This window comes from Ovis aries, chromosome 2, assembly GCF_016772045.2.
Source record: "Ovis aries strain OAR_USU_Benz2616 breed Rambouillet chromosome 2, ARS-UI_Ramb_v3.0, whole genome shotgun sequence".
In the NCBI taxonomy this organism is placed as follows: Eukaryota; Metazoa; Chordata; class Mammalia; order Artiodactyla; family Bovidae; genus Ovis; species Ovis aries.
The window spans coordinates 118,028,078-118,053,564 of NC_056055.1; the positions used below are offsets into that span (position 1 = coordinate 118,028,078).

At 39.1% G+C, this 25,487-nt stretch overlaps 1 protein-coding gene across 13 annotated transcripts in view; it reads left to right on the top strand.

The window, feature by feature from the left end:
* IWS1 (interacts with SUPT6H, CTD assembly factor 1) overlaps positions 1–21,797 on the top strand; it is a 57,252-nt gene extending 35,455 nt beyond the window's left edge. For 4 of the 13 annotated variants that reach the window (XM_060409610.1, XM_060409614.1, XM_060409612.1 and 1 more), the window contains exons 11-16: positions 900–1,011; positions 1,818–1,874; positions 6,127–6,238; positions 6,738–13,830; positions 14,500–14,539; positions 15,319–21,797. In XM_060409610.1, the coding sequence (XP_060265593.1) occupies positions 900–1,011; positions 1,818–1,874; positions 6,127–6,238; positions 6,738–6,866 (410 nt within the window). In that variant the 3' untranslated portion in view covers positions 6,867–13,830; positions 14,500–14,539; positions 15,319–21,797. Of the gene's footprint in view, positions 1–899; positions 1,012–1,817; positions 1,875–6,126; positions 6,239–6,737 lie in introns of all 13 variants that reach the window. The other 9 variants (XM_060409607.1, XM_027964677.3, XM_027964675.3 and 6 more) reach the window with 5 other exon arrangements.
* The last annotated feature ends 3,690 nt before the right edge of the window (positions 21,798–25,487 follow it).

A 25,487-nucleotide genomic window follows, 5' to 3' on the forward strand; every position in this document is an offset into this window, starting at 1 on the left:
GTTTAAAGAGATAGAGACCCCCGAGACGCCTTGCTTCCTTCTTAGTCTGATGACACCTGTGTTGTGTCTGTAAAGGTCCTTTATTGCTTTGATAGTGTGTACCAGGGGAACCAGATCAGACAGCAGGAGGTGAGCACCTGGCGAGCAAACACAGCTTCATTTGTGTTGACAGCTGCTCCCCATCACTTGCATTACCACCTGAGCACTGCATGTCCATGGAGAAATTGTCTTTCACAAAGCTGACCCCTGGTGCCAAAAAGACTGGAGACTGCGAGCATGTGGAGCGGGTAGCCATTCCCTCCTCCAGGGGGCCTTCCTGACCCAGGGATGGAGCCTAGGTCTCCGGCATTGCAGGCGGGTCCCTTGCCCTCTGAGCCACCGGGGAAGCACGTAGAGTGCAGCAGTAAGCGCAAAGCGTCGAGTGGCACCTCTGGCCTTTTGCTGGCTAAACAGCGTGCACGGAGAGCGTCGTGTGTGCACTTGCGTTAACAGCTTTCTTAGACTAGGTGAGTACAGGCCTGACGTCTGCACTATCGAAAGGTAATTTTTAAAGATTTAAACCACTTTGACAACTAAGTGGTAAAGAAGCTTGGTTTTGGCTAGAGTAAGAACACAGAGAATTTCAAGATTTTCTGTTTTCAGTATTTGTAAGCAATGTGATCAACAAGGCTTAATATCCAGAATATACAAACAGTTCATACTACTCAGTGTTAAAAACAAAAAAAATCAGAAAATGGGCAGAAGACTTAAGTAGACATTTATCCTATAAATGGTTCTGAAATAATGGTGTCTTTAAGGAGAGAATATTCTGAATGCCTAGACTATGACATTCCCATAGGGTGTGATTATTTCAAGAATGCCACTCTGTTGACTAAACAATTAATTTCCCTTTGTTGTAGATGAATGGTCTCGGCCTATATTTGGTCTTACCTCAAACTACAAGGGAATGACAAGAGAAGAAAGGGAGCAGAGAGACCTAGAACAGATGCCCCAAAGGCGAAGAATGAACAGGTATGAGGGAACAGGTATGAGTAAGTGAAGCAAATACTATTGCTCTGATAACTCAGGGTTTTTGTTGTTGTTGTTGTTGTTTGGTAAATAAAGATGATTAAGAAACCCATAAGATGTAGGAGTTTGTCTTTCCACTTGCTATCTCTTGTAGTTCATAATACCATTTAAGTTTAAATGTGGGTAGTGTCTAGTGACTAGACACTAGTCTGGGCTTATTCAAAGCCTCTGTTATTTTATTGCATACTAAACTAGTGAACTAATTGGAGAAGGTAATGGCACCCTACTCCAGTATTCTTGCCTGGAAAATCCCATGGATGGAGGAGCCTGGTAGGCTGCCGTCTATGGGGTCGCACAGAGTCGGACACGACTGAAGCAACTTAGCAACGGCAGTGTCCGATGAAGCTTATCACCTGCTCCCCTCCCAGGCTTTCCTGGTTGCATTTGGCCTCTGCCTTCGTTTTGGAGGTTGCTTCTGTTGTTGCAGCCACTCACAGGAACAACTTTCTTTGTCCCATTTCCAGATTCTTAGCGGGGCAGGGTGGGGGGGGTGGGTTGGATATTACTGGTTAAATTTGTATCCATAAACTGAATACAGTTGCATCGAGCAGGGTCATTACAGGTGAGTGAAATCTGATGTGCAAATGATAACTGAAATAAATAGCACTTTTATGAGATTAGGAATTATTTTCTCTGATTGAATATAAAGGACCTAATTGTGATCTGAGTTTGATATTTCACTTTGCTCTTTTCCCCTTAATTGTAAAGTTCTAACAGTCCTAATATCTCATCAATTGCTTTTCTCCCAGCACTGGTGGTCAGACACCCCGAAGAGATCTGGAAAAGGTGCTGACAGGAGAAGAAAAGTAAGATTTTTTTGTATTGATTTTCTTCTTAACACGATATTATGAATGTTCTTCTTGCTGCTTTAAGAAAAATAGCAAATGAAATGATGGTTCAGAGTGGTGGGGGATGATTTTTAGTGTAGCATTTATTGAATAGCCACACTGTATTGGTGCTCTGGAGGCCGCGAGAAGATTGAAAAATAGTTTGAGTAAAGATTTTGTTGCCACTTGGTATATAATAAATTGTGTTAGGCTCCAGAAATGCAGAATCATATTAAAAGTAGTCCATTCTCTCAAAGTCTTTAGAGGGATCAGAGGCAAAGGGGAGAGCTTAAGCAAAGATGTAGGGTAAGCATTCAAGGCCTATTTTAGGGATGGCTAGTAGCCGAAATCAGATTGATTGTATTCTTTGCAGCCGAAGATGGCGAAGCTCTGTGCAGTCAGCAGAAACAATATGGGAGCCACTGTGGCTCAGATCATGAACTCCTTATTGCCAAATTCAGACTTAAATTGAAGAAAGTAGGGAAAACCACTAGATCATTCAGGTGTGACCTAAATCAAATCCCTTATGATTATACAGTGGAAGTGACAGATAGATTCAAGGGATTAGATCTGATAGATGCAGAACTATGGACAGAGGTTTCTGACATTGTACAGGAGGCAGTGATCAAGACCGTCCCAAGAAAAAGAAAGGCAAAATGGTTGTCTGAGGAGGCCTTACAAATAGCTGATCAAAGAAGAGAAACTAAAGGCAAAGGAAAAAAGGAAAGATATACCCATTTGAATGCAGAGTTCCAGAGAATAGCAAGGAGAGATAAGAAACCTTTCCTCAGTGATCAATGCAGAGAAATAGAGGAAAATAATAGAATGGGGAAGACTAGAGAAAATTAGAGATATTAAGGGAACCTTTCATACAAAGATGGGCACAATAAAGGACAGAAATGGTATGGACCTAACAGAAGCAGAAGATATTAAGAAGAAGTGGCAGGAATGCACAGAAGAACTATACAAAAAAGATCTTCATGACCCAGATAATCACGATGGTGTGATCACTCACCTAGAGCCAGACATCCTGGAATGTGAAGTCAAGTGGGCCTTAGGAAGCATCACTATGAACAAAGCTAGTGGAGGTGATGGAATTCCAGTTGAGCTATTTCAAATCCTAAAAGATGTATCTATGAAAGTGCTATTATGCCAGCAAGTTTAGAAAACTCAGCAGTGGCCACAGGACTGGAAAAGGTCAATTTTCATTCCAGTCCCAAAGAAGATGCTAAAGAGTGTTCAGACTACTACACAATTGCACTCATCTCACATACTAGCAAAGTAATGCTCAAAATTTTCCAAGCCAGGCTTCAACAGTAGGTGAACTGTGAACTTCCAGATGTTCAAGCTGGATTTAGAAAAGGCAGAGGAACCAGAGATCAAATTGCCAACATCCACTGGATCATGGAAAAAGCAAGAGAGTTCCAGAAAAACACCTACTTCTGCTTCATTGACTATGCCAAAGCCTTTGATTGTGTGGGTCACACCAAACTGGAAAATTGTTCAAGAGATGAGAATACCAGACCACCTGACCTGCCTTCTGAGAAATCTGTATGCAGGTCAGGAAACAACAGTTAGAACTGGACATGGAACAACAGACTGGTTCCAAATAGGGAAAGGAGTACATCAAGGCTATATATTGTCACCCTGCTCATTTAACTTATATGCAGAGTACATCATGTGAAATGCTGGGCTGGATGAAGCACAAGCTGGAATCAAGATCACTGGGAGAAGTATCATTAACCTCAGATACGCAGATGACACCACCCTTATGGCAGAAAGTGAAGAACTACAGAGCCTCTTGATGAAAGTGAAAGAGGAGAGTGAAAAAGTTGGCTTAAAGCTCAACATTCAGAAAATGAAGATCATGGCATCTGGTCCCATCACTTCATGGCAAACAGATGGGGACACCATGGAAACAGGGAGAGACTTTATTTTCTTAGGCTCCAAAATCACTGCAGATGGTGACTGCAGCCATGAAATTAAAAGACACTTTCTCCTTGGAAGAAAAGCTGTGACCAACCTAGACAGCATATTAAAAAACAGAGACATTACTTTGCCAACAAAGGTCCCTCTAAAAATCCATGGTTTTTCTAGTAGTCATGAATGGATGTGAGAGTTGGACTCTAAAGAAAGGTGAGCACCAAAGAATTGACGCTTTTGAACTGTGGTGTTGGAGAAGACTTTTTAGAGTCCTTGGCACTGCAGGAAGATCCAACCAGTCAATCCTAAAGGAGATCAGTCCTGGGTGTTCATTGAAAGGCCTGATGCTGAAGCTGAAACTCCAATACTTTGGCCACCTGATGCGAAGGACTGACTCATTTGAAAAGACCCCGATGCTGGGAGAGAAAGTTATTTGAGCATGGATGTGAAATTAAATTTGACTTGGAATGCACTGCTGGTGGCATGCTGTGGGATGGGTTGCAGGGCAGAAGAGCTGAAGGTCGTGATACAGATCAACTGAAACTGTAATGGAGAAGCAGAAAGTTGAGAATTTGCAGGTGCAAAACTGCCAGGAGTTGGTGACTTGGTGGGCAAAGAGCTGGCTAGAGTTGAAGATACCAACCAGAATTTTAAACTTAACTAACTGAGATGAGGGTGTTACCTTTCACTAGCGTGGAGAAAAGTTGATGTGAAGTCATAGGTGAGTTTTTTCTTGAACATATTAAATAGAAGGTGAATGAGATAGTCCTGTAAATATCCTTGGTCTAGAGCTGGAGTTTCAGCTAGAGACATTGATAGTTATCTCCCTAGAAAAGATTGTTGAATCATGAAATTAACAGAGTATAATGGTTAGGACTGGGTGCTTTCACCGCAGTGGCCCAGGTTCAGTCCCTGGTTGAGGAACTAAGATCTCGCAAGCTGCACAATACAACAAAACAAAAAAACCCAATAAATGCATTAAAAAATAAACTGAATGCTTTGAAAAGGGGTGTAGCCACCGAAGGCCAGTGAGGAGCTGTGATCCTACACATTGGAGGAGAACCTAGAGAAGGACAAGGCTGCCCTGGAGGGGGCTGTGGTGGAGAGCAGACTTCAGAGGGGCTGCGCAGTGAATGCTGGCCATCAGGCAGCACCCACATCTCAAAAGGAAAACGGGAAATGAGTTGGAGGGAGCACGTGTCATTTCCTTGTGGACAGGTTTGCTGCCAGTGGCTTCAGGGGGAAAGTAAGAGCTGTGGGAAATTTTCTAGTCAGTTGATCTGTTCACATACATGAAAGTTCTAGAAGCTTGATATTCAAGAATAGAGCAAACCGTACAAGGGAAGAGAAGCAGTTTAGAATCTTCTGGCCTTCTCTTCCACCCCCCACCCCAACATCTACACATACCCAGTCTCCATATACCAGTGGAGATAGGTACCTAAAAGTTGAGTGACTCAAATTCCCAGACACTGAATAGACTTTACTTTTGAAGGATGACAGTCTTACTTTAGCATGGTGGTTCTTCAGTTTGTATGTGAAAGTTATTGTATGTGACACCATTAAATGCTGGCAAGGATGCAGAGAAACTGGATCACTCATCCACTGCTGCAGGTGAAATGGTACAGCCACTCTGGAAGATAGTGTGGTGGTTTCTTACGAAGAAACACATGCACAGAGATTGATGAGCGCGAGCAAAACTGGGGAAAATGAAAACAGAAACTGATGAGTGACAGCATCAATATCCTGCGTGTGGTAGTGCGCTGCAGTGATTTGCATGTTGCTTTTTGAGAGACTCTGGATCTCTCTGTATTAATTCTTAAAATTGCATGTGAATCTGTATCTCAAGTTTTTTTTGTTTTTTTTTTTACAAAACAGGAAACAGACCAAAAGATTACTGTATGAGTTGCATATGCACAACCATGTAAACCGCTTTATGGGCATACTCAGTTTGGGAGGTCATTTTACCTGCCTGACTTCTCATCTCACAAGTGAACACAAGCGACTCCATTAGACCAGAGAAATTGAGATTCAGAGTCCTCATGGAGGAGCCAGCCTTAGAAAGGAGAGAGGCACGGTTCCATCTGAAGCTGAGAAGAGGGGATAAGGAGTCCTGCAGAGGAGGCTGGCTTTGTGGGGAAAGTTGCAGTTGATAGAGCAGTGCGAGTGGTGATGAAGCCATCTGAGACAGCAGGGCATGGGTGGGGTGGCGTCGGGAGGGCAGAGGCGGTCTGACACAGATGTGCAGGTGAGTGCATGGGCCCAGCCAAGGCTGGCTGCATAAGCAGCGTGCTCTTCTTCCCGCTCTCAGGGCTCTTAGACCTGGAGATCCTGGATTCTGCGCTCGGGCAAGGGTCCCCATGCCCTCGAACAAGGATTATGTTGTCAGGCCCAAGTGGAATGTGGAAATGGAATCATCCAGGGTAAGTCATCAGTCCAGGGACAGCAAGGTGGATCTGAAACTCAGATTACTGTCTGTCTTTTACTTCATGTTTGAGAACCCTTAAGCAGCTGTTAAGGTTTATCTGATTTGAAGGGAGCTATTTTCTCTTTATCTACCCAGTTTATCTGGTTATTATTATTACTGGTTTGGTAATATTTCTGACCATTATTACCGGTGAGCATTACTTCAGACTTAAAGAAGCATTATCAGTTGGGAAGTCTCTTCATGTTAACTCCTTTTGTTTCAACTGAAGCTTGAAGGTAGAGTGTTTTGGTGTAGTCTTCTATTTTCTAGAACCCTGAGAAACAGAACTCACTTGCTTTGCAGCCTACCCCTCCCTTCCTGTTGAGGTGCTGTCAGTCAGCCTGCTAGGAGGTGGTGAGGGGAGACACTGTCGCCATCCCTGTAAATACTACTCGCTGGTCCTCATTGCTGCTCAGTAATCTTTTTTTATTCTCCATTCAAACTGCTCTTTCTAGCCTGGTATACTTAAAAAGGGCCTAAGCCGATTGGAAAAGCATAAGAGGAGATTTGCAGAGCAGAAGCGGCTCAGCCGAGTGCACCGTGCTGTCAAGTTCAGCATCGAAGGCAACAGGATGCCCCTGTAGCCTGGCCCTGCCAGAGCGTTATCTGGGAGGTATCCCGAGGAAGCATGCTCTGTGCATGGGCTTGAGCAGCTAGAGTGGAACCAAGTGTGTGTGTGTGCTTTCCTAACCAGAAAAGGCCAGAACCGCTTGTAGTCCTGACATAATGACTGTGACAGGCACCTGGTGACATTCTGGTCATCTTGAATATTTAGAAATTGACACGAGGCTCCCTTCCTCTATCAGTACCCCAGTACATAATTACCTCACTGATAGATATTTTGGTCTTTCTGCCTGGTACCCTTTTTATTAAAAAGGTTTTTGTCAGGGCCCAGAATCATAGTGGTTGGTCTGCCTTAGAGGCATATAAGCTGGTTAGTAACATCTTGGTGGAAGGGAGGTGGCTTCCTGTTGTCAGTGGCTCAGTAACCTGCCTTTGAGGGCTCATTGCATAAATCCTGACACTGAATATTTAGGAGATAAATTTAATCAATATACATTTGGTCCATGGCCTGAAATGAAGACAACTTTGGAACATTCACAAAGCCAGACCCACTGACCCACTGTGCTCCCAGGTCAGCAGGAGCACTTTGCTGCAGTGAACGGTTGAGAGTCAAGTGTGTTGCCTGTCTTTTGTGCCTCCTCTGTTAGCCCTACTTGGGCAGCTGTTTCCACAGACACACTCACTTTCCTGCCGGTTCACTTTGCTGTCAAGCTACTATCAAGTCCAAGCACACAGTCTTAGTCATTGAGAATAAATAAAGGGTAGAACACTGGTTCAGTGCTAGGAATTCCTTCATCTCTGCTTCCTTCCCTTTTTCCTCCCCACTACTCCTCTTCTTGGTCACACCTTGTGGCTTGTGGGATCTCAGTTCTCTGACCAGGAATTGAACCCAGGCAGTGAAAACCTGAAGTCCTAACCAGAAGACCACCAGGAGTCTCCTCCTTCCCTTTTCTCCTCTGTCTGTTTCTGTTTCCCTTGATATCCCTCCTTCCCCTCCCCACCACCCCTGTTTGTCTTTACCTTTACTATTCTCACTGTCTCTTCCTTTCTTTTATTCTTCTCTTTCATAATATATTTTCTTCCCCAGCACACTTATTTTAGAAAATCAAGATCTACAATAGGGCAGAGAAAAATGTAATAAAAAGCCATAATGGCCAGTCTCTTTTGGAAGGGCATGTGCCTGTCAGCAATTTGACAGTCTGGATCCCGCCTTCCCTGTAGGTGTTGGGGATGTGGGAAGAGGTGGCCCAGCCTCCTGCTAGACTGAGACGTGACCAGCATGACGAGAGGGAAGTTCAGAGTTCTCCTTTGTCCAGCATTCCCAAGATCAAAATGGACTGTTACTTATCTTGGCCTGCCTGACTTATAGAGCTCTGTCCGAAAAATAATAATTAAGGCACGTTTTGGGACCTGGTCTCGTAGCTAAGTTGGTAAAGGATCTGCCTGCAATGCAAGCAACCTGGGTTCTATTCCTGGGTTGGGAAGATTCCCCGGAGAAGGAAGTGGCAACCCACTCCAGTGTTCTTGCCTGGAGAATCCCATGGACAGGGGAGCCTGGCGGGCTACTGTCCATGGGGTCGCAAGAGTCGGACACGACTGAGCAACTAGACCCCAAGCCAGCACGCCCCGTGCTGCACTGCAGTGATTGCCCTGCACTGTCTCCCTGTTAAGGTCCCTCACATGTCCCCTCCCGGCTCCCACACTGCAGACACTGTGCGTGTCACTGGAGAGCATGCTTCCTCAGAGGAGACTGCAGTGAATTAATGGCTTTCACATGACACTCTTTTGGTTTTAAGTCTAATTCTTATTTTTGAAATTACATGAGTAAATATACTGTAGAATAAACCCCATTCCCCCAAAGTTCTGTTCTTCCTCCATGTAAAGCACCACTGTTAACAATTTTGATGTATTAAATGTGTTTTCAGTAATGTTTTAAACTTAATTTTTCCTGCTTATAATTGTAGAAAATTTTGAGATTTTAAAAAGAAAAATCACTCACCACTCAAAAGCAATTTGACAAAAATTTTGCCTTGTTTCCTATTGATATTTTAATATAATTAAAATTATATTTATATAATTTTGATCACTTCCTCTCATTAAACCACCTTATATATTTATTATTTGTAATGGCTGCATAAGTCTATCATGTAAAATATATTAATAATTTGTTCATTATACTATGGTTTCTGATTTTGCACTTCTAAATAATTTAATAACCTGTACTACATTGTATGTTTATATGCTAATTTATTCCATGGAATGCTTTTAAAATAACATTGAAATGACAAAGCAGTGCATGTTTTTATATAAATCTTTAAATACTAAGAGCACAAATAAACTTAGTGTCACTTATAATCCCACCACACCTTATATTAACATTCTGGGTTATTTCTTTAATCCTTTATATATGTGTGCATAAACATATTATTACTGGTTTGGGGTTTCTTTTGTTGTGGTGGTAGAGTTTTAACTTTTAAGCAAAATTGTGATCATATTCTTTTATATCTTGTTAGGTTTATGTTTTACTTAACATGGTAAAAATTCATTTGAGTAAACATTCTTCAGTGACTAAATATTGTATTATAATATGATTGTACCATATTTTTTAAAGCAAACCCATCTTGCTAATCTTTTAGGCTACTTTTGATTTTCACTGGTACAGTGGTGCAGTATACAGCTCTACTGTCCTAGGTGGCATAGGGTTAAGCAATCAAGAGAGAAGTTACTGAATCTGACATGCTAGGCACTCAGTTTCATGAGTTTTCAGACTTGGGGCAACCAGGCATTTGCCAGCTACGGGTCTTATGATCTATAGCAAGGGGTAGATCAGCGCAGCCTGGGCGTGTCCCAGTTGCTGAGGTTAGAGGGCTCAAATTGTTACAGAAGGTGCTGGGAGTGGATAAGAAGTCCAGGCTGATGAGTAGAGCTGCTGGGAGTTGGGCAGTTGGCAGAGATCTGAACAGGTAAGGCTTCCCCGTGTGCGCTGACTGCACATACTAAAAATCGGGGCACATGGTCTGAAAGGAAGTCAGATACTTACTTGGGACTGTCCAGAAATCTGGGGTATTGCATAGGGTGATAGCGCTTTCTCGTCTGATAATGAATTTTTACACCCCCTCACAGTACTAGTGCCAAATACTAAAGTTGATGTTAATATAATATTTGTAATTGGGATGTACATAGAAAATCTAAGATGATATCAATGTAGCTCTTATTCAAGAATGATTTGTTAGAGATCCTTGCTTATATCTGAGGTAGAAGCTGAATCTAAAGGTGAGATAAGCCTACGAGGGGTTCCCCAACTCAAAAGAACTTCACCACACTCGTACCAGCCCTGAAGTATCTCCTAGTCTCTACCTAATTCTAGCATTCTTTGGATTAAGCTTCACAGGTGATTGAGTAGTAAACATCTGGGGAAAAGAACTAAAAGAACTCATCTCTTTTCAACTACTCAGCATTCATGAAGATTGGGATTGCTGGCATTACTGTACCAAACAAGAAGAGTTTGCCCTGATCCAACATAAATGGCAGACCTTTTCAGCATTTCTTAAAGGTGTCAATTTCTTGAAAACCACTCTTTTTCGAGACATAACAATCTTTTCAAAATATAGAAGAAATTACCTAACAACAAATCTTTAACCATAAAAGGGCAGGTAGAAAGAGAATGCAAGAAGTAGTAAGCCCCTTGGATCAGGAGACTTAATTTACTTTTCTTTTTGTGTCAAACTGATTGCAAAGTAGTTGTAATAGTAGTAGTAGCTGATGTTTATTTTGAGCCCTGATTGTGTGCTTGTATTTGTTATTATTACCTGATCACTTCTCCCAGCAGTCTTGGAAGTCGTTCAGACAAGGGGCATCATTTGCACAGGGTTATACAACCCTGACTATTTCTAATCTGAAACTAGAGCTCCAGCAAGCACTTAGCAGTTCTGATCTCATTCATTACGCTTAGGGTTTTTTTCTCGATGACTTTCCTTGCCTTAGAAGATCATAATTTTTTATGCCAGCACTGTTAGAACTTGTGTATATTAAGAGGTCACCTCCATATTTGGTCTTTGAAAGGGAAAAGCATAAAGTCAGAATGTAATCAGATGAATTAGGGGGAATGCAGTTTCATTCCTCCCCCGTTTCTCTTCCTAGCAAATTTCTGTGGACTTGAGGCAAAGTTTTAAAATACGGCACAGATAACAACAAAATTCTTCTCTGAGAGAGCTTAATATGCATTTCTGACACTGCTGTGTGTACTTGCCCTGTTGTTCCTGAGGTCACCAAAGCTTGCTCTGGTTATTCCAGAGCTGGGAACTCTTCAGTCTGCTGACTTTCAGAGAAAAGAAGGTGAACGACAAAACTAAATATATGTGTTTCAGTAATTTGCTCTTTAATTTTTACTCCACTCTTAGTTTCAGGGGACCTCCAAGAAGGGTATCAGTCGACTGGATAAACAGATGAGAAAGTTCACAGACATCAGGAAAAAAAGCAGATCTGCACACGCAGTAAAAATCAGCATCGAGGGCAATAAGATGCCCTTGTGACTGCCTGGGAGGTTCCCCGTCGCTACTCTTCAGAAATGCGCAATGGACTCTTTGGAGAAAGATGATATTTTAAAAACTTTTTTAGTGTACCTGTAAATGATGCAGCTTGTATCGAATGTCATAGGATTCGCATTTCTCTCAGTTATATTTAAAACCATTTGTTGTGCACTTTGTACAGAAGAATACTAGTCATACTTCTATAAACTTTACACAATAAAATCCCATTCTGGTTTTGGGGGGCTGTCTCTTCATTGTCTTCAAGGGTGCATTCTCTACCGGGGTGAAAATAGGCTCTTGGTAAGTGAAGGAAAATTGTAGCTGTTACAGTGGTTTGACCCTTCAAAGTTCAACCTTCCAACTCTGGTGTGGTTTGTCTGGCCTCCATCCTTGGTTCCTCACTGTACACTTCTTAAGACCCTTGGGATTTCCTGAGTACGAGGAGTGTCTTTGTGTTGCTAATGAGGCAAGTCATGGTAGACCCCTGGATAACGAGGATGGGGGCTGGTCACCAGAAAGGACCTACCACACAGAGGGTTGGAATTTGGGGCAGGCCCCGTGGTAGATGGGTGGGGACCCTGGAAATTGACCTGACCTAGTTGTAATGCCCCATGTTGTAATCAGTTGTGCCCAAATAATGAAGCCTTAGTTAAAAACTCTGGACACTGAGGCTCAGTGGAGCTTCCTGTGTTCCTCAGTGAACACACTGATTTGCTGCAATGGCGATGTACCTTGATTCCACAAAGGGTGCAGAAGCTCTGCCTTTCCTCCCAGACCTTACCTCATCTTCCAAGTGTCTTCATTTGGTTGATCCTTATTTGAATCCTTTATAATAAAACTAATTATAAGGCTTCTCTGGTGGCTCAGATGGTAAAAGCGTCTACCTACAATGCGGGAGACCTGGGGTTCCATCCCTGGGTCGGGAAGATCCCCTGGAGAAGGAAATGGCACCCCCACTCCAGTACTGTAGCCTGGAAAATACCATGGATGGAGGAGCCTGGTGGGCTCCAGTCCATGGGATGGCAAAGAGTCGGACACGGCTGAGCAACTTCACCTTCACCTTCAAATTCGTTTTCTCTTTGTGGGAGCAGAGTCCTACAATTTGAGAAAAGATTAAGAAGTGCTATCTAAGAGGAAATAGGGACATAGTTGGAAATCACTATAACTGCTGATGAGCAGCCAGGCAATTGAGACAGAATAGTATAACGTACAGCTGTATAGTTCTATTTTTGTGATACTTTAAAGTCATTTTTATAGTCTCTGCAGACTTATTTATGAGAAATCTCATTAATCAAGATGACTAAATCCAAGAACAAGTCATTGATTTTAATTATAGAGATCTTATGTTACAAATTGGGGAAGGGTTATCTGACTTGATATTCAGAAACACACGAGATTGTTGATAAAAGTCTTTGAACAACGAAAATACGAAGTTTGTGCACTTAACAAAAGAATCTCAGGATCTCTTTACCCTTACTTTCAGTAAATTTAAAAGTACAAATGTGATCGTTGTAAAAAGCAGGTAGGTAAAGATAGAGGTGATAACTAACCACTAGGTGGAGATGGAAGAACAGCTATTATCTGCAGCGTCATTTTTGCATCATATTCTCAGAAACACTTGTGAGAACAAGCACAGCCATCTACTGAAGCAGATGTTGATGACCTTGACCATTAAAATTTATAAACAAGAAAAGTAAAAAGACTTGAAAGCTGTCCGTGCACCATCCTAGCATTTAAAGTGGTAAGTCCCAGTCATCTTAAACTTTCACCTATATAGGGTTAAAATTTGTGATGGTGCCAGGTATTAATGTGATAATCATACCTGAGAAATTTTAAATGTCAAAAAAAGTTTTCTGTATAAATGGCCATTGCTGCATGGTTTATTTTAGTCTCAAAACTGGCCAAAAATAGCTTTGTTTTTCTAATTGGAAATAGTTCCAATTTACAGTAATGTTGCAAGAATGGTAAACTAAATCCCATATACATTTCACCTGTGTACAGCAAGTGTGAACGTCGTGCATGCTTGCTTTCACAGAAGTGTTAACGTGCTTACAGCTTGCCTCTTGATCCCCAAACACTTAAGCACATTTCTTTCCAAAATGGACCTTTAGGTTTTCCCAGTGTTGGTGGTGGCAACTTTGACCACATGGATGCAGTGATGCAGAATCACTTATTTTTTCAGTTTTAATTGTTGGTTAATTTTAACTTGAGGAAATTGTGAATATGTAAAATACCCATACATCTTGCCATCATAGAGGACAGTTTTTAGGTATGCAGTTAGTGGCAGTACAGCGTTCACTTCGTTGTGCCACAGTCACTACTTTCCATTTCCAGAGATCTCAGCCTGCAAAGCTGAAACTACCCTTCGGACAGTAACTCCTTTCTCCTCTCTCCCCTCAGCCTGGCAAGCACCATTCTACTTTGTCTCCAATTTCGGCTGCTCTAGGCATCTCATGTAAGTGGAATCCTACATTCCCTTTTCTGACTTGATCACTTAGCTTACTGTTCTCAAGGTTCATCCATGTTGTACCATTCATTCTAAGACTGAGTAACAGTCTCTTGTCTGTATATACCACCTTTTGTCAATCCATTTTGTTGACAGACACTTGGGTTGCTTCCACCTTTTGGCCATTGTGAATAATATACTGCCTTGAACATGGGTATACAAATACTTCTTTTAGGACCCTACTTTCAATTTTTTCATGTATATACCCAGAAGTGGAAATGGTGGATCATATGGTAATTCTGTCTAATTTTTTGAAGAACTGCCATGCTGTTTTCCATAATGGCTATTTAACATTCTCACCAACAGGACCAATTTGTCCACATCCTCACCAACACTTATTTTCTGTTTTTTTGATAGTAGCCATCCTAATAGATGTGAGATTGTATTATATTGTAGTTTTGATTTGTATTTCCCTAATAATTAGTGACACTGAACATTTGTGTTCAGTGGGTTGCATTTTCACTGTTGCACCCTCTCACACAATTGGTTTTAATTTTGGTGTAGTTCAGCTTATTTGTTTCCTCTTTAACTGCCTGTTCTTCTGTGGTGTCCAAGAAATAATTGTCGGATCCAATGTCATGAAGCTTTTCTTACAGTAGTTTTCTCTCTTGTATTTAGGTCTTTGATCCATTTTGAGTTAACTTGCATTTGATTTAAGGTAAGCATATACCTTTTTTTTTTTTTTTTGACATGTGACTATCTAGTTTTTAAAACACCACTTGTTGGAAATATTGTCCTTTCCCATTGAATGATCTTGGCACCCTCATCAACAATTGTTTGACCATGTATGTCTATTATGTCTTTTTCTGGACTCTTGTCAGTATACCTGTCTTTGTGCCAGTATACTGCTTTGAGTACTGTAGCTTTGTATTAAAATTTTAAGTCAGAAAGTGTGGGTCCTTATACTTAATTATTTTTTGAGAATGTTTTGGCTATTTGGGAGTCATTTGAAATTTTGTTTGAATCTTCGAATGAACTATATTTTTCTATAATAAACATCATTGGGATTTTGATAGGGATTGAATTGGTAGATCACTTTGGGTAGTATTGACATCTTAAGAATCTTCCAACTTATGGGCACATAATGCCTTCCTGTATGTCATCTTTTGTAACTTCTTTCATCAGCTTTGTTTCCAGTGTAGTTTCCAGCACACAGGTCTTTCTTTCACCTCCTTGGTTAAGTAGTCCTAAGGATTTTATTCTTTTTGATGCAGTTGTAAATTGAATTCTTTTCTTAATTCCCTTTTAGGGTTTTTCATTGTTAACATGTAGAAATACAACAGACGTTTACATATTTTAGCTCATTCAATTTTGCTAAATTTGTTAATTCTAACGTGTGTGGGTGTGGGGTGTAGAATCTTTTGGCACATCTACATATAAGATTATGTCTACCAATAGATTTTATTTCCAATTTGGTTAACTTTTTTCTTTTCTTAGGTAATTGCTCTGTCTAGGACTTCTAGTACTGTTTTATTAGAAGTCTCAAAAACAGACATCCTGGGACTTCCCAGTGGTTGAGAATCTGCCTGCAATGCAATGTGGGTTTGATCGCTGGTCAGGGAGCTAAGACCTCACATGCCACAGAGCAAGGAAGCCTGAGCACCACAAATAAATAGCCTGTGTGCTACAACGAAAGATCCTGCATGCTGCCACGAAGACCGGAAGCAGCCACATCAGTCAGTCCAGTAAATATTTTTTAAATGGGCATCCTTAACTTTTCCTGATCTTAGAGGAAGAGCTTTCAGTTTTTCACCACAGAGTATGATGTTATCTGTGGGCTTGTCATGTATGGCCTTTATTATGTTGTTATAGTTTCCTTCTGTTCAGTTTGTTGAATGTTTTTTTTATCATGAAGAGATGTTGAATTTTGTCAAACACTTTTTCTGCATCAATTAGGATGGTCATGTGGGTTTTACCCTTTGTTCTGTTAATGTGATGTATCACACTAATTGATATTTGTGTTTTGAACCATAAAGTACATAATTCTTTTATGTGCTATTGAATTTTGTTGGCTAAGATTTTGTTGAAGATTTTTTTTTAAACATTTACTAGGAAAAGCACCATGATTTTGTTGCTGTCATTAACATTAGTCACAAGGTGATTAAAATTTGTGCTTACCTCTATATTAATCGAATACTGTCCTGTCTTAACGGTTGAAAGCATGGAACACCTGTGATAGCTAATGAAGTACACTCTTGTTTATATTGTATACTGTAGTCATGCGATTCCTAGACGATGGCCTTGCTCTTCCTGCTCATTGATAGTTCTTACCTAACAAAAAGCAACTGGTGTTTTAACTTTAAAGTTACCGTTATTTTTCTGGCTATGCTGGCAGTGTGGCCTAGTTCAGCTGCTTAAATTGGTGTAATACACAGTGGTATTACATGCGGCAAGAGAATTGTCACAGCATGGCGACTGTTACCGCCTCTACTGGTAGAATAAAGGGTTAATTAGCCAAATACCTAAATACCTTAAAATTCAGAATTTTAACGGCAATCTCTAACTACTCTGTTTTAACATTGAATTTGGCACAAGTTATTTTTGAAAATTTGGTAATATATACAGTTTATCCATCTATAAAGTTATCTCTTAACTAAAGTTAAAGTTGAGATAATTGTTTAGTATCTATATAACTTTTATTGCTAAGAGCTTTTTTCTTAGTCAAAATACATTTTTGAAAATAATTCAAAGACACTGTCTTTTTAGCTTAATAAATCTTATTTTCCTAGAGTGAAAATAAAAGGCTGTCAACTTATGCAGAAATTCAGTTTAACAAACATTTATGTTTAGATCATGATACTTAATAATATAGGGAATCTCAAAGTGTAGAAAGTATGAACCCAATTTCAGGAAGTTTATAACCTTGGAAATAACTAGAAATGATCATTTCACTCTAATGACAGTCAGTAGTAATTATCACTCTAATGATACTAATAGCATCAGTTAGAGATTTTTAACTTAAACAACCTCACAGTCACCTGATAACAGAATCATCTTTGTCATACCAATATTCAAAAAGTCATTCTGAAGAAGGCCTTCACTGGGTTACATGTGATGGATATAGGCTTATTAGATTTATTTACTTTGTTATATGATTCTCCTGTGTAGAGGATATTTCCACCTATCTTGTTCAATATCCCCATTTAATTGTAACAGTTCTTTTAAACATGTGACTCTTTTTTTTTCCCCCCACCACCCTAAACATGTGACCCTTAAAGAATTGATATACTTCCTTAAGCTGAATTGTGACAATGGTGGGGGGGAGTACGGGGGGATGAATTACCACAATTAAAGGTTATTTTCAAATAGATTCTTTAATATTACAGTCTGAAGCAGTGTTTTTTGTTTGTTTTCACTGAGATATAATTGACATGCAGCATTCTACTAGTTTCACATGTACAGCATGATTCAGTCTTTATATTGTAAAATCACTGCAGTAAGTCTAGTTAGTATCCATCACCATACATAGTTCAGATTTTTTTCTTGTGATCAGAACTTATAAAATTTACTCCCTTAGCAACTTTAAAATATGCAATACAGTATTATTAACTACAGTTGGTGTGCTTGCTGTACATTACGTCCCTATGACTTAATTATCTGGGAAATTTGTGCCTTTTGAGCCCCTTCACCCACTCCCACCCCTTGTTTGTTGAGAATTTTTGAATCTGTATACTTCCAGGATATTGGTCTGTAGTGTTTCTTGTCCTGTACAATCTTTCTCTGTTTTTGGCATCAAGATACTGCTAGCCTGAGAATTTGGAGTTTGGAGGTGTTCCCTCCCCTTCAGTTTCCTTTGGAGTAATTTGAGGAGAATCCATGTTAGTTGTTTTCATGTCTGCTAGAGTTCACCAGTGACGCGGTCTTGCCATGGGTTTTCTTGTTGGGTGGCTTTTTAAATTACCATTTCAATCTCTCTACTAATTACAGGCCTATTCATATTTCTGTTTGTTCCTGTTTCTGTTTTGGCCCATTGTGTTTCTAGGAGTTTGTCCATTTTTGTGTAGGTTATCCTGTTATGACATACAGTTCATAGTACTCCTCCATAATTCTTTTTATTTCTGTAAAGTTGATACTAATATCCCTTCTTTGATATCTGATTTTAGTTATTTAGAGTTTTTTTAGTCAGTCTAAAGTTCATTTTGTTGATCTTTTCAGTGAACCAGCTATTTGTTTTATTGTTTTTTTCTTTTTTTTTTCTATTCTAAATTTTATCTCTGCTCTAATCTTCATTATTGCTTTTGCTCTGGGTTTAGTTTGTTATTCTTTTTCTAGTTTTTTAAGGTGTAAACTTGGGTTACTAACTTAATGTTTTATAATTAAAAATTCACAACTATAAATTTATCTCTCAGCATGACTTTGGCTGCATCTTGCAGGTTTTCATATGTTGTGCTTTCATTTGCATTTATCTCAAAGGCATCTTCCAACTTTGCATGTGATGTCTTTGACCCATTGGTTGTTTAAGGATGTACTGTGTAAATTCCACATACTTTCGGAGCTTCCAGTTTTCTTCTTGCTATTGATTTCTTTAGTTTTATCCATTATGATTAGAATGGATGCTTTGTATGGTTTCAGTCTTTAAAATTTATCAGGACTTATTTGTGGCAGCCTTAACATATCATCTACCCCAGAAAATATTCCATATGCACTTGAGAGCTGTTGTTCGGTAACACATTTCTGTATATGTCTGCTAGGTCTGATTGATCTCTAGTGTTATTCAAGGCCTCCATTTCCTTATTGATCTTCTGTCTTGCTGTTCTATCCATTACTGAAGCGGGGGTGGGGGGGTTGAAGTTTTCTTCTATCTTTATAAATCTATTTCTCCCTTTAATTTTGCCAATAAGAAATTATTGTTTCACATATTAGGAGCGCTGATGTTTGGTACATACATCTTTATAAATGTTTTATCTTCTTGGTGAATTAGCCTTTTTATCATATGTCCTTCTTTGTCTCTTATGACAGATTTTGACTTAAAAGTCTACTTTGTGTATGCAGTGTGAAGGGTCCCTTTTTTGTTGTGTTTTTGAGAATAGCTTTTCTGACAGGTGTGAGGTGGTGATACCTCATTGTGGTTTTGATTTGCATGTACCTGCTGATTAGTGACACTGAGAATCTTTTTGTGTGCCTGTTGGCCAGCATGGTGTTTCGTTTACAAAAGTGTCTATTCGGGTCTTCTGCCCGTTTTTTAATCACATTGGGCTTTTCTTGTTTTTTTGGTTAAATTTATTTTAACCTTTTTCATATGGTTGTAAATGGAATTGTTTTCTTAATTTCTCTTTCTGATAGTTTGTTGTTAGTGTATAGAATTTCAACAGATTTTTCTATATTAACTTTGTATCCTACAACTGAATTCACTGATGAGCTTTAGTAATTTTTGGTGGTGCCTTGAGGGTTTTCTATGTAAATATCATGTCATCTGCAAACAGTGACAGTTTTACTTCTTGCTTTCCAGTTTGGATTTTTCTTTTTCTTATCTAATTGTTGTGGCTACAACTGCCAATACTATTTTGAATAAAAGTGCCAAGACTAGGCATCCTTGTCTTGTTCCTGATCTTAGAGGAGATGATTTCAGCTTGTCATTGTTGTGTATGCTGTTAAGCTGTGACCTCATCATACGGCCTTTATTTTGTTGAGGTGTATTCCTGCTGTACCCACTTCTTGAAGACTGTATCATAAATAGATACTGCATGTGTGTGTGTTAAGTCACTTCAGTTGTGTCCCAGCTCTTTGTGACCCTATGGACCCGAGCTCACCTGGCTCCTCTGTCCCTGGGATTCTCCAGGCAAGAATACTGGAGTTGATTGCCGTGCCCTCCTCCAGGGGTTCTTCCTGACCCAGGGATCAAACCTGTGTCTCTTATGTCTCCTGCAGTTTTTTCAAATAACCACTTAGTTTCATTTATCTTTCCTAGTATTTTTTTAATCTCTTTTTCAGTCATTTCTGCTCTGATCTTTATCATTTCTTTCTTTCTGGTAACATTGGGCTTTGTTTGTTTTCTGTTTCTAGTTTCTTTAGGTGTAAGGTTGTTTATTTGAAATTTTTCTTGTTTCTTGAGGTCAAGGCTTATACTACTATAAACTACCCCCTTAGAACCACTTTCATTGCATCCCATATATTTTGGGTCATTTTATTTGTTTTCATTTGTTCCCAGGTGTTTTTTGATTCCCTCTTTGATTTCTGTTGTGCTTCATCAATTGTTTAGTAGCGTATTGTTTATCCTATGTGAATGTGATTTTTCCAGTTTTATTCTTGAAGTTGCTTACTAGTCTCATAGCACTGTGGTTGAAAGTGATGCTTTGTATGGTTTCAGTTTTCTTAAATTTACTGAGAACTGTTTTGTGGCCTGGCATGTGATCTGCCCTGGAGAATGTTCTGTGTGTACCGGAATGTACTCTGCTGCTTTTGGATGGAATGGAGTGTGTGTATATGTAACATGTGTATCTATCTGGAATAATCTGTTATTTAAGGCCAGTGTTCCCTTAATTGATTTTCTGTGTATATGATCTGCCCATTGAGTAAGTGGGGTTTTAAAGTTCCCTTCTATTGTGTTACTATCAGTTGCTCCTTTTATGTGTGTTAATATTTGCTCTGTGTATTCAGATGCTTCTATTTTGGGTACATATATATTTGCAGTTGTTATATCTTCTTAGATTGACCCCTTGAGCATTATGTAATGTCCTACCTTTTCTCTAGTTACAGTTTTTGTCTTAAAGTCTATTTTGTCTGATACAGGTAATGCTATCCCAGCTTTCTTTTTGTTTCTATTTACAGGGCATACCTTTTTCCATCCCCCTGCTTTCAGTCTGTTTGTGTCTTTAGCTTTAAAATGAGTCTCTTATAGACAATATACCTTTTGCTTTTTTTTTATTCATCCAGCTACTCTGTATCTTTTGATTGGTCCATTTAGTCTATTCACATTTAAAGTAGTTATTGATAGGTATGTACATATACCATTCTGTAAATTGTTTGGGATTTTTTTTTCCTTTTTTGTTCTTTTGTTCTCTTCCTTTGTGGTTTGATGACTATCTTTAATATTATGTTCAAATTCCTTTCTTCCTGTATCTATGTCTATTACAAATTTTTGCTTTATGATTACTGTGAGGTTTATATATAGCAATCTCTACACAATATGTGGTTGTTTTGCTGATCTCTTAAGTTCACATGCATTTTTAACAACCCTGCATTTTTACTCCTTACCATGTTTACTGTTTTGTTTGTGATTCCCTACTTATCATGGATATAGATGCTTTTGCTCCCTTTGTCTTTAACCTTTTAGCTTTACGTGTGTCGAGGGAGAGAGCAAATTAGCCAAGATGGCATGTTCAGGCTCTGTCGCCCCATGTTTTGTAAACAATGACTGTAGCAGCTGAGATGACTTACAACACTGCACACGCAGGCTATGAGGCACTCGCCTGGTCATAAGCTGCTTTGTGCTGTAGGGACAGGAGCTCCACCTAGAAAGCGGTGTCACTTACTGCTGCGTTACAGCTGTGTCCACGGGGTCGCCCATGAGAGGACGGAATTCCGGTACGGCTTCTGTGCCAGCCAGGAAAGAATAAACTTGTTTGTAGTTCCTACGGTTCTTCATATCTTTCGCCAGCCTCTTAGTTCACACCTTGCCTACGCTGGGTTTAACGAACAGTGTGAACATCGAGACAGTTGGCACTGTGAGCAGGATCAGCAATACAATTTGGTGGATTTACTCCCTTTACATATATTTGCATTTACCAGTGAGGTTTTTCTTTTTATAATTTTCATGAATTATGAAATCAGGAAAGACAAGCCTTTTCTTTTTCACTTAGAGAAATACCTTTAACATTTTTTGTAAAGTTGCTCTGGTGGTGATAACTGTCTTAGCTTTTGCTTGCTTGTAAAGCTTTTGATGTCTCCATCAGATCTGAATAAAAGCCTTGCCAGTATTAGTTGTATTTTTTTTCCTTTGCGTCACTTTAACCATATCATGCCACTCCCTTCTGGCCTGCAGAGTTTCTGCTGACCGCCTATGGGAGCTCCCTTGTATCTAATTTAACTGCTTTTTCCCTTGCTGCTTTTAACTATTCTCTCTTTGTCTTTAATTTTTCCCATTTTAATGGTAATGTGTTTCTGTGTAGTCTTCTTTGGGTTGATCTGGTTTGGGACTCTGCTTCCTGGACCTGGATGTCGCTTTCCTTTCCCAGGTAAGTTGCCTATCTCCACTTCACTTAGTTCTTGTATTTTATCCCGTGCCTTCATTTGGAATATATTCCTGTGTTGTCTCATTTTGTCTAATTTGCATTTTTATCTCTGTGTATTTGGTAGGTTTGTTAGAGTCCCATACAGGATAAACCCTAGGAGAAACACACCAAGACATATTTTCATCAAACTAACAAAAGCTAAATGCGAAGAAAAAATACTAAAAGCAACAAGAGAAAAGCAAAAAAAATAACATGCAAAGGAATCTCCGTAAGACTGTCAGCTGATTTTTCAGCAGAAAATCTTCAGACCAGAAGGGAGTGGCAGGATGTATTTAAAGTGATAAAAGGGGAAAACCTACAACCAAGGTTACTTTACCCAGCAAGGATCTCATTCAGATTGGATCAAGAAAAGCTTTACAGACAAGCAAAAGCTAAGAGAATTCAGCACCACCAAGTCAGCCTTACAACAAATGGTAGAGGAGTTTGTCTAGGCAAGAAACACAAGAGAAGAAAAAGACTAACAAAAACAAACTCAAAACAATTAAGAAAATGGCAATACATATTGATAACTACCTTAAAAGTAAAGCATTTAAAAGACATAGACTGGCTGAAAGGATGCAGAAACAAGAACTGTGTATATGCTGCTCACGAGAAGCCCACTTCAGACCTAGGAACATATACAGACTGAAAGTGAGGGGATGGAAAAAGATATTCCATACAAATGGAAGTAAAAACTGGAGTAGCAATACTCATATCAGACAAAATAGACTTTAAAATAGAAACTGATAGATAAGAAAGGACACTACATAATGATAAAGTGATCAATCCAAGAAGATCATATAACAATTATAAATTATGCACCCAGCGTAGGAACACCTCAATACATAAGACAAATGCTAGCAAAAATAAAAGGGGAAATTGATACAATAATAGTAGGGGACTTTAATACCCCACTGAAACAGAAAATCAATAAGGAAACACAGACCTTAAATGACACATTAGACCAGATAGACCTAATTGATACCTATAGAACATTCCATCCAAAAGCAGCAGAATACACTTTTTCTCAAGTGCACACACAACACTCTCCAGGATAGAAAAAATATCAAATAAACCACCTAACCTCATATCTAAAGCAACTAGGAAAGGAACAACAAATACACCAAAGTTAGTAGAAGGAAAAAAATCGTAAGGATCAAAGCAGAAATAAATGAAGAAGAAAACAATGAAAAGCTGGCGCTCTGAGAAGATAAACTAAACTGACAAACCATTAGTCTGATTCATCAAAAATAAAAGGGAGAAGACTAAAATCAATAAAATTAGAAATGAAAAAAGTTACAGCGGACAGTGCAGAAATACAGGGGCTCATAAGAGACTTGTATGAGCAACTATTTGCCAATAAAATGGACAGCTTGGGAAAAAATGAACAAATCCTTAGAAAAGTACAACCTTCCAAGACTGAACCAAGAAGAAATAGAAATTATAAATAGCCTGATTACAAGCACTGAAACCGAAACTGTGATCAAAAATCTTAAAAAAGCCCATGCCCAGATGACTTCACAGGAAAATTCTATCAAACATTGAGAGAAAAGCTAAAACCTATCTTTCTCAAACTCTTCCAAAAAATTGCAAAGAGAGGAACACTCCCAAACTCATTCTATGAGGCCACCATCACCCTGATACCAAAACCAGACAAAGACTAGAAAGAAAAAAAAAAGGCAATTACAGGCCAATATCACTGATGAATATAGATGCAAAATTTTCAACAAAATACTAGCAAATAGAATCCAACAACACATTAAAAGGATCATACACCATGATCAAGAGGGGTTTATCCCACGGATGCAAGGATTCTTCAATATACACAATAATGTGATATACCATATTAACAAATTGAAAGATAAAACTATATTATAATCACAACATACAGAAAAGGCTTTCAACAAAATTCAATACACATTTATGGTAAACTAGAAAATGGGCGTAGAAGGAAACTGCTGCTGCTGCTAAGTCACTTCAGTAGTGTCCGACTGTGCGACCCCATGGACTGCAGCCTACCAGGCTCCTCCGTCCATGGGATTCTCCAGGCAAGAGTACTGGAGTAGGGTGCCATCGCCTTCTCTGTAGAAGGAAACTACTTCAAAATAATAAAGGCCATATATGACAAACCCATAGTAAGCATTATTCTCATGGTGAAAAACTGAAAGCATTTTCTCTAAGATCAGGAACAAGACAAGGATGATCACTCTTGAAACTGTAATTCAACCTAGCTTTGGGAGTCCTAGCCATGGCAATCAGAGAAGAAAAGGAAATAAAAATTCAGATTGGAAAAGAAGAAAAACTCTTTGTTTGCAAACATGATACTACCTTAAGATACCATCAGAAAATTACTAGACCTAATCAATGAATTTAGTAAAGTTGCAGTATAGAAAATTAATACACAGAAATCCCTTGCGATCCTAAACACTAACAATGAAAAATCAGAAATTTAAAAGTCAATCCCACTCACCATTGCAGGAAAAAGAATAAAACACCTAGGAATAAATGTACCTAAGGAGACAAAAGGCCTGTATGCAGAAAACTAAGACACTGATGAAAGAAATCAAAGAGGACATAAACAGATGGAAAGAATATATCATGTTCTTGGATTGTAAGAATCAGTATCGTGAAAATGACTGTATTATCCAAAGTAGTCTACAGATTCAATGAAATCCCTATCAAATTACCAATGGCATTTTCCACAGAACTAGAACAAAAATTTTTACAATTTGCATGAAATCACAAAGATCCCAAGTAGCCAAAGCGATCTTAAGAAAGAAAAATGGAGCTGGAGGAATCAACAATTCTGACCTCAGACTATAGTACAAAGCTATAGTCATCAAGACAGTATGGAAATGTAGTTCCATGGGACAAGATAGAAAGCCCAGAGAAAAACCTACACTTCTATGGGCACTTTATCTTTGACAGAGAAGAGAGTGGAGAAAAGACAGCCTCTTTAATAAGTGGTGCCAGAAAAACTGGACAGCTCATGTAAAAGAATAAAAATAGAACACTTCCTAACATCATACACAAATATAAAATATATTAAATACCTAAATTTAGGGCCAGAAACTATAAAACTCTTACAAGAAAACATAGGCAGAACACTCTTGATGTAAATCACAGATCCTCTTTGACTTAACTCCTAGAGTAATGGAAATAAACAAACGGGACCTAATTAAACTTAAAAAGTTTGGACAGCAAAGGAAACTATAAACAAGATGAGAAAACAACTCTCAGAATGGGAGAAAAGAATTGCAAATGAAGCAAGTGACAAAGGATTATCTCCAAAATATATGAGCAGCTCATGAAGCTCAATATCAGAAAAACAATCAAATCAAAAAATGGGTGGAAGAGCTAACATATTTCTCCAAAGAAGACATACAGATGGCCAAC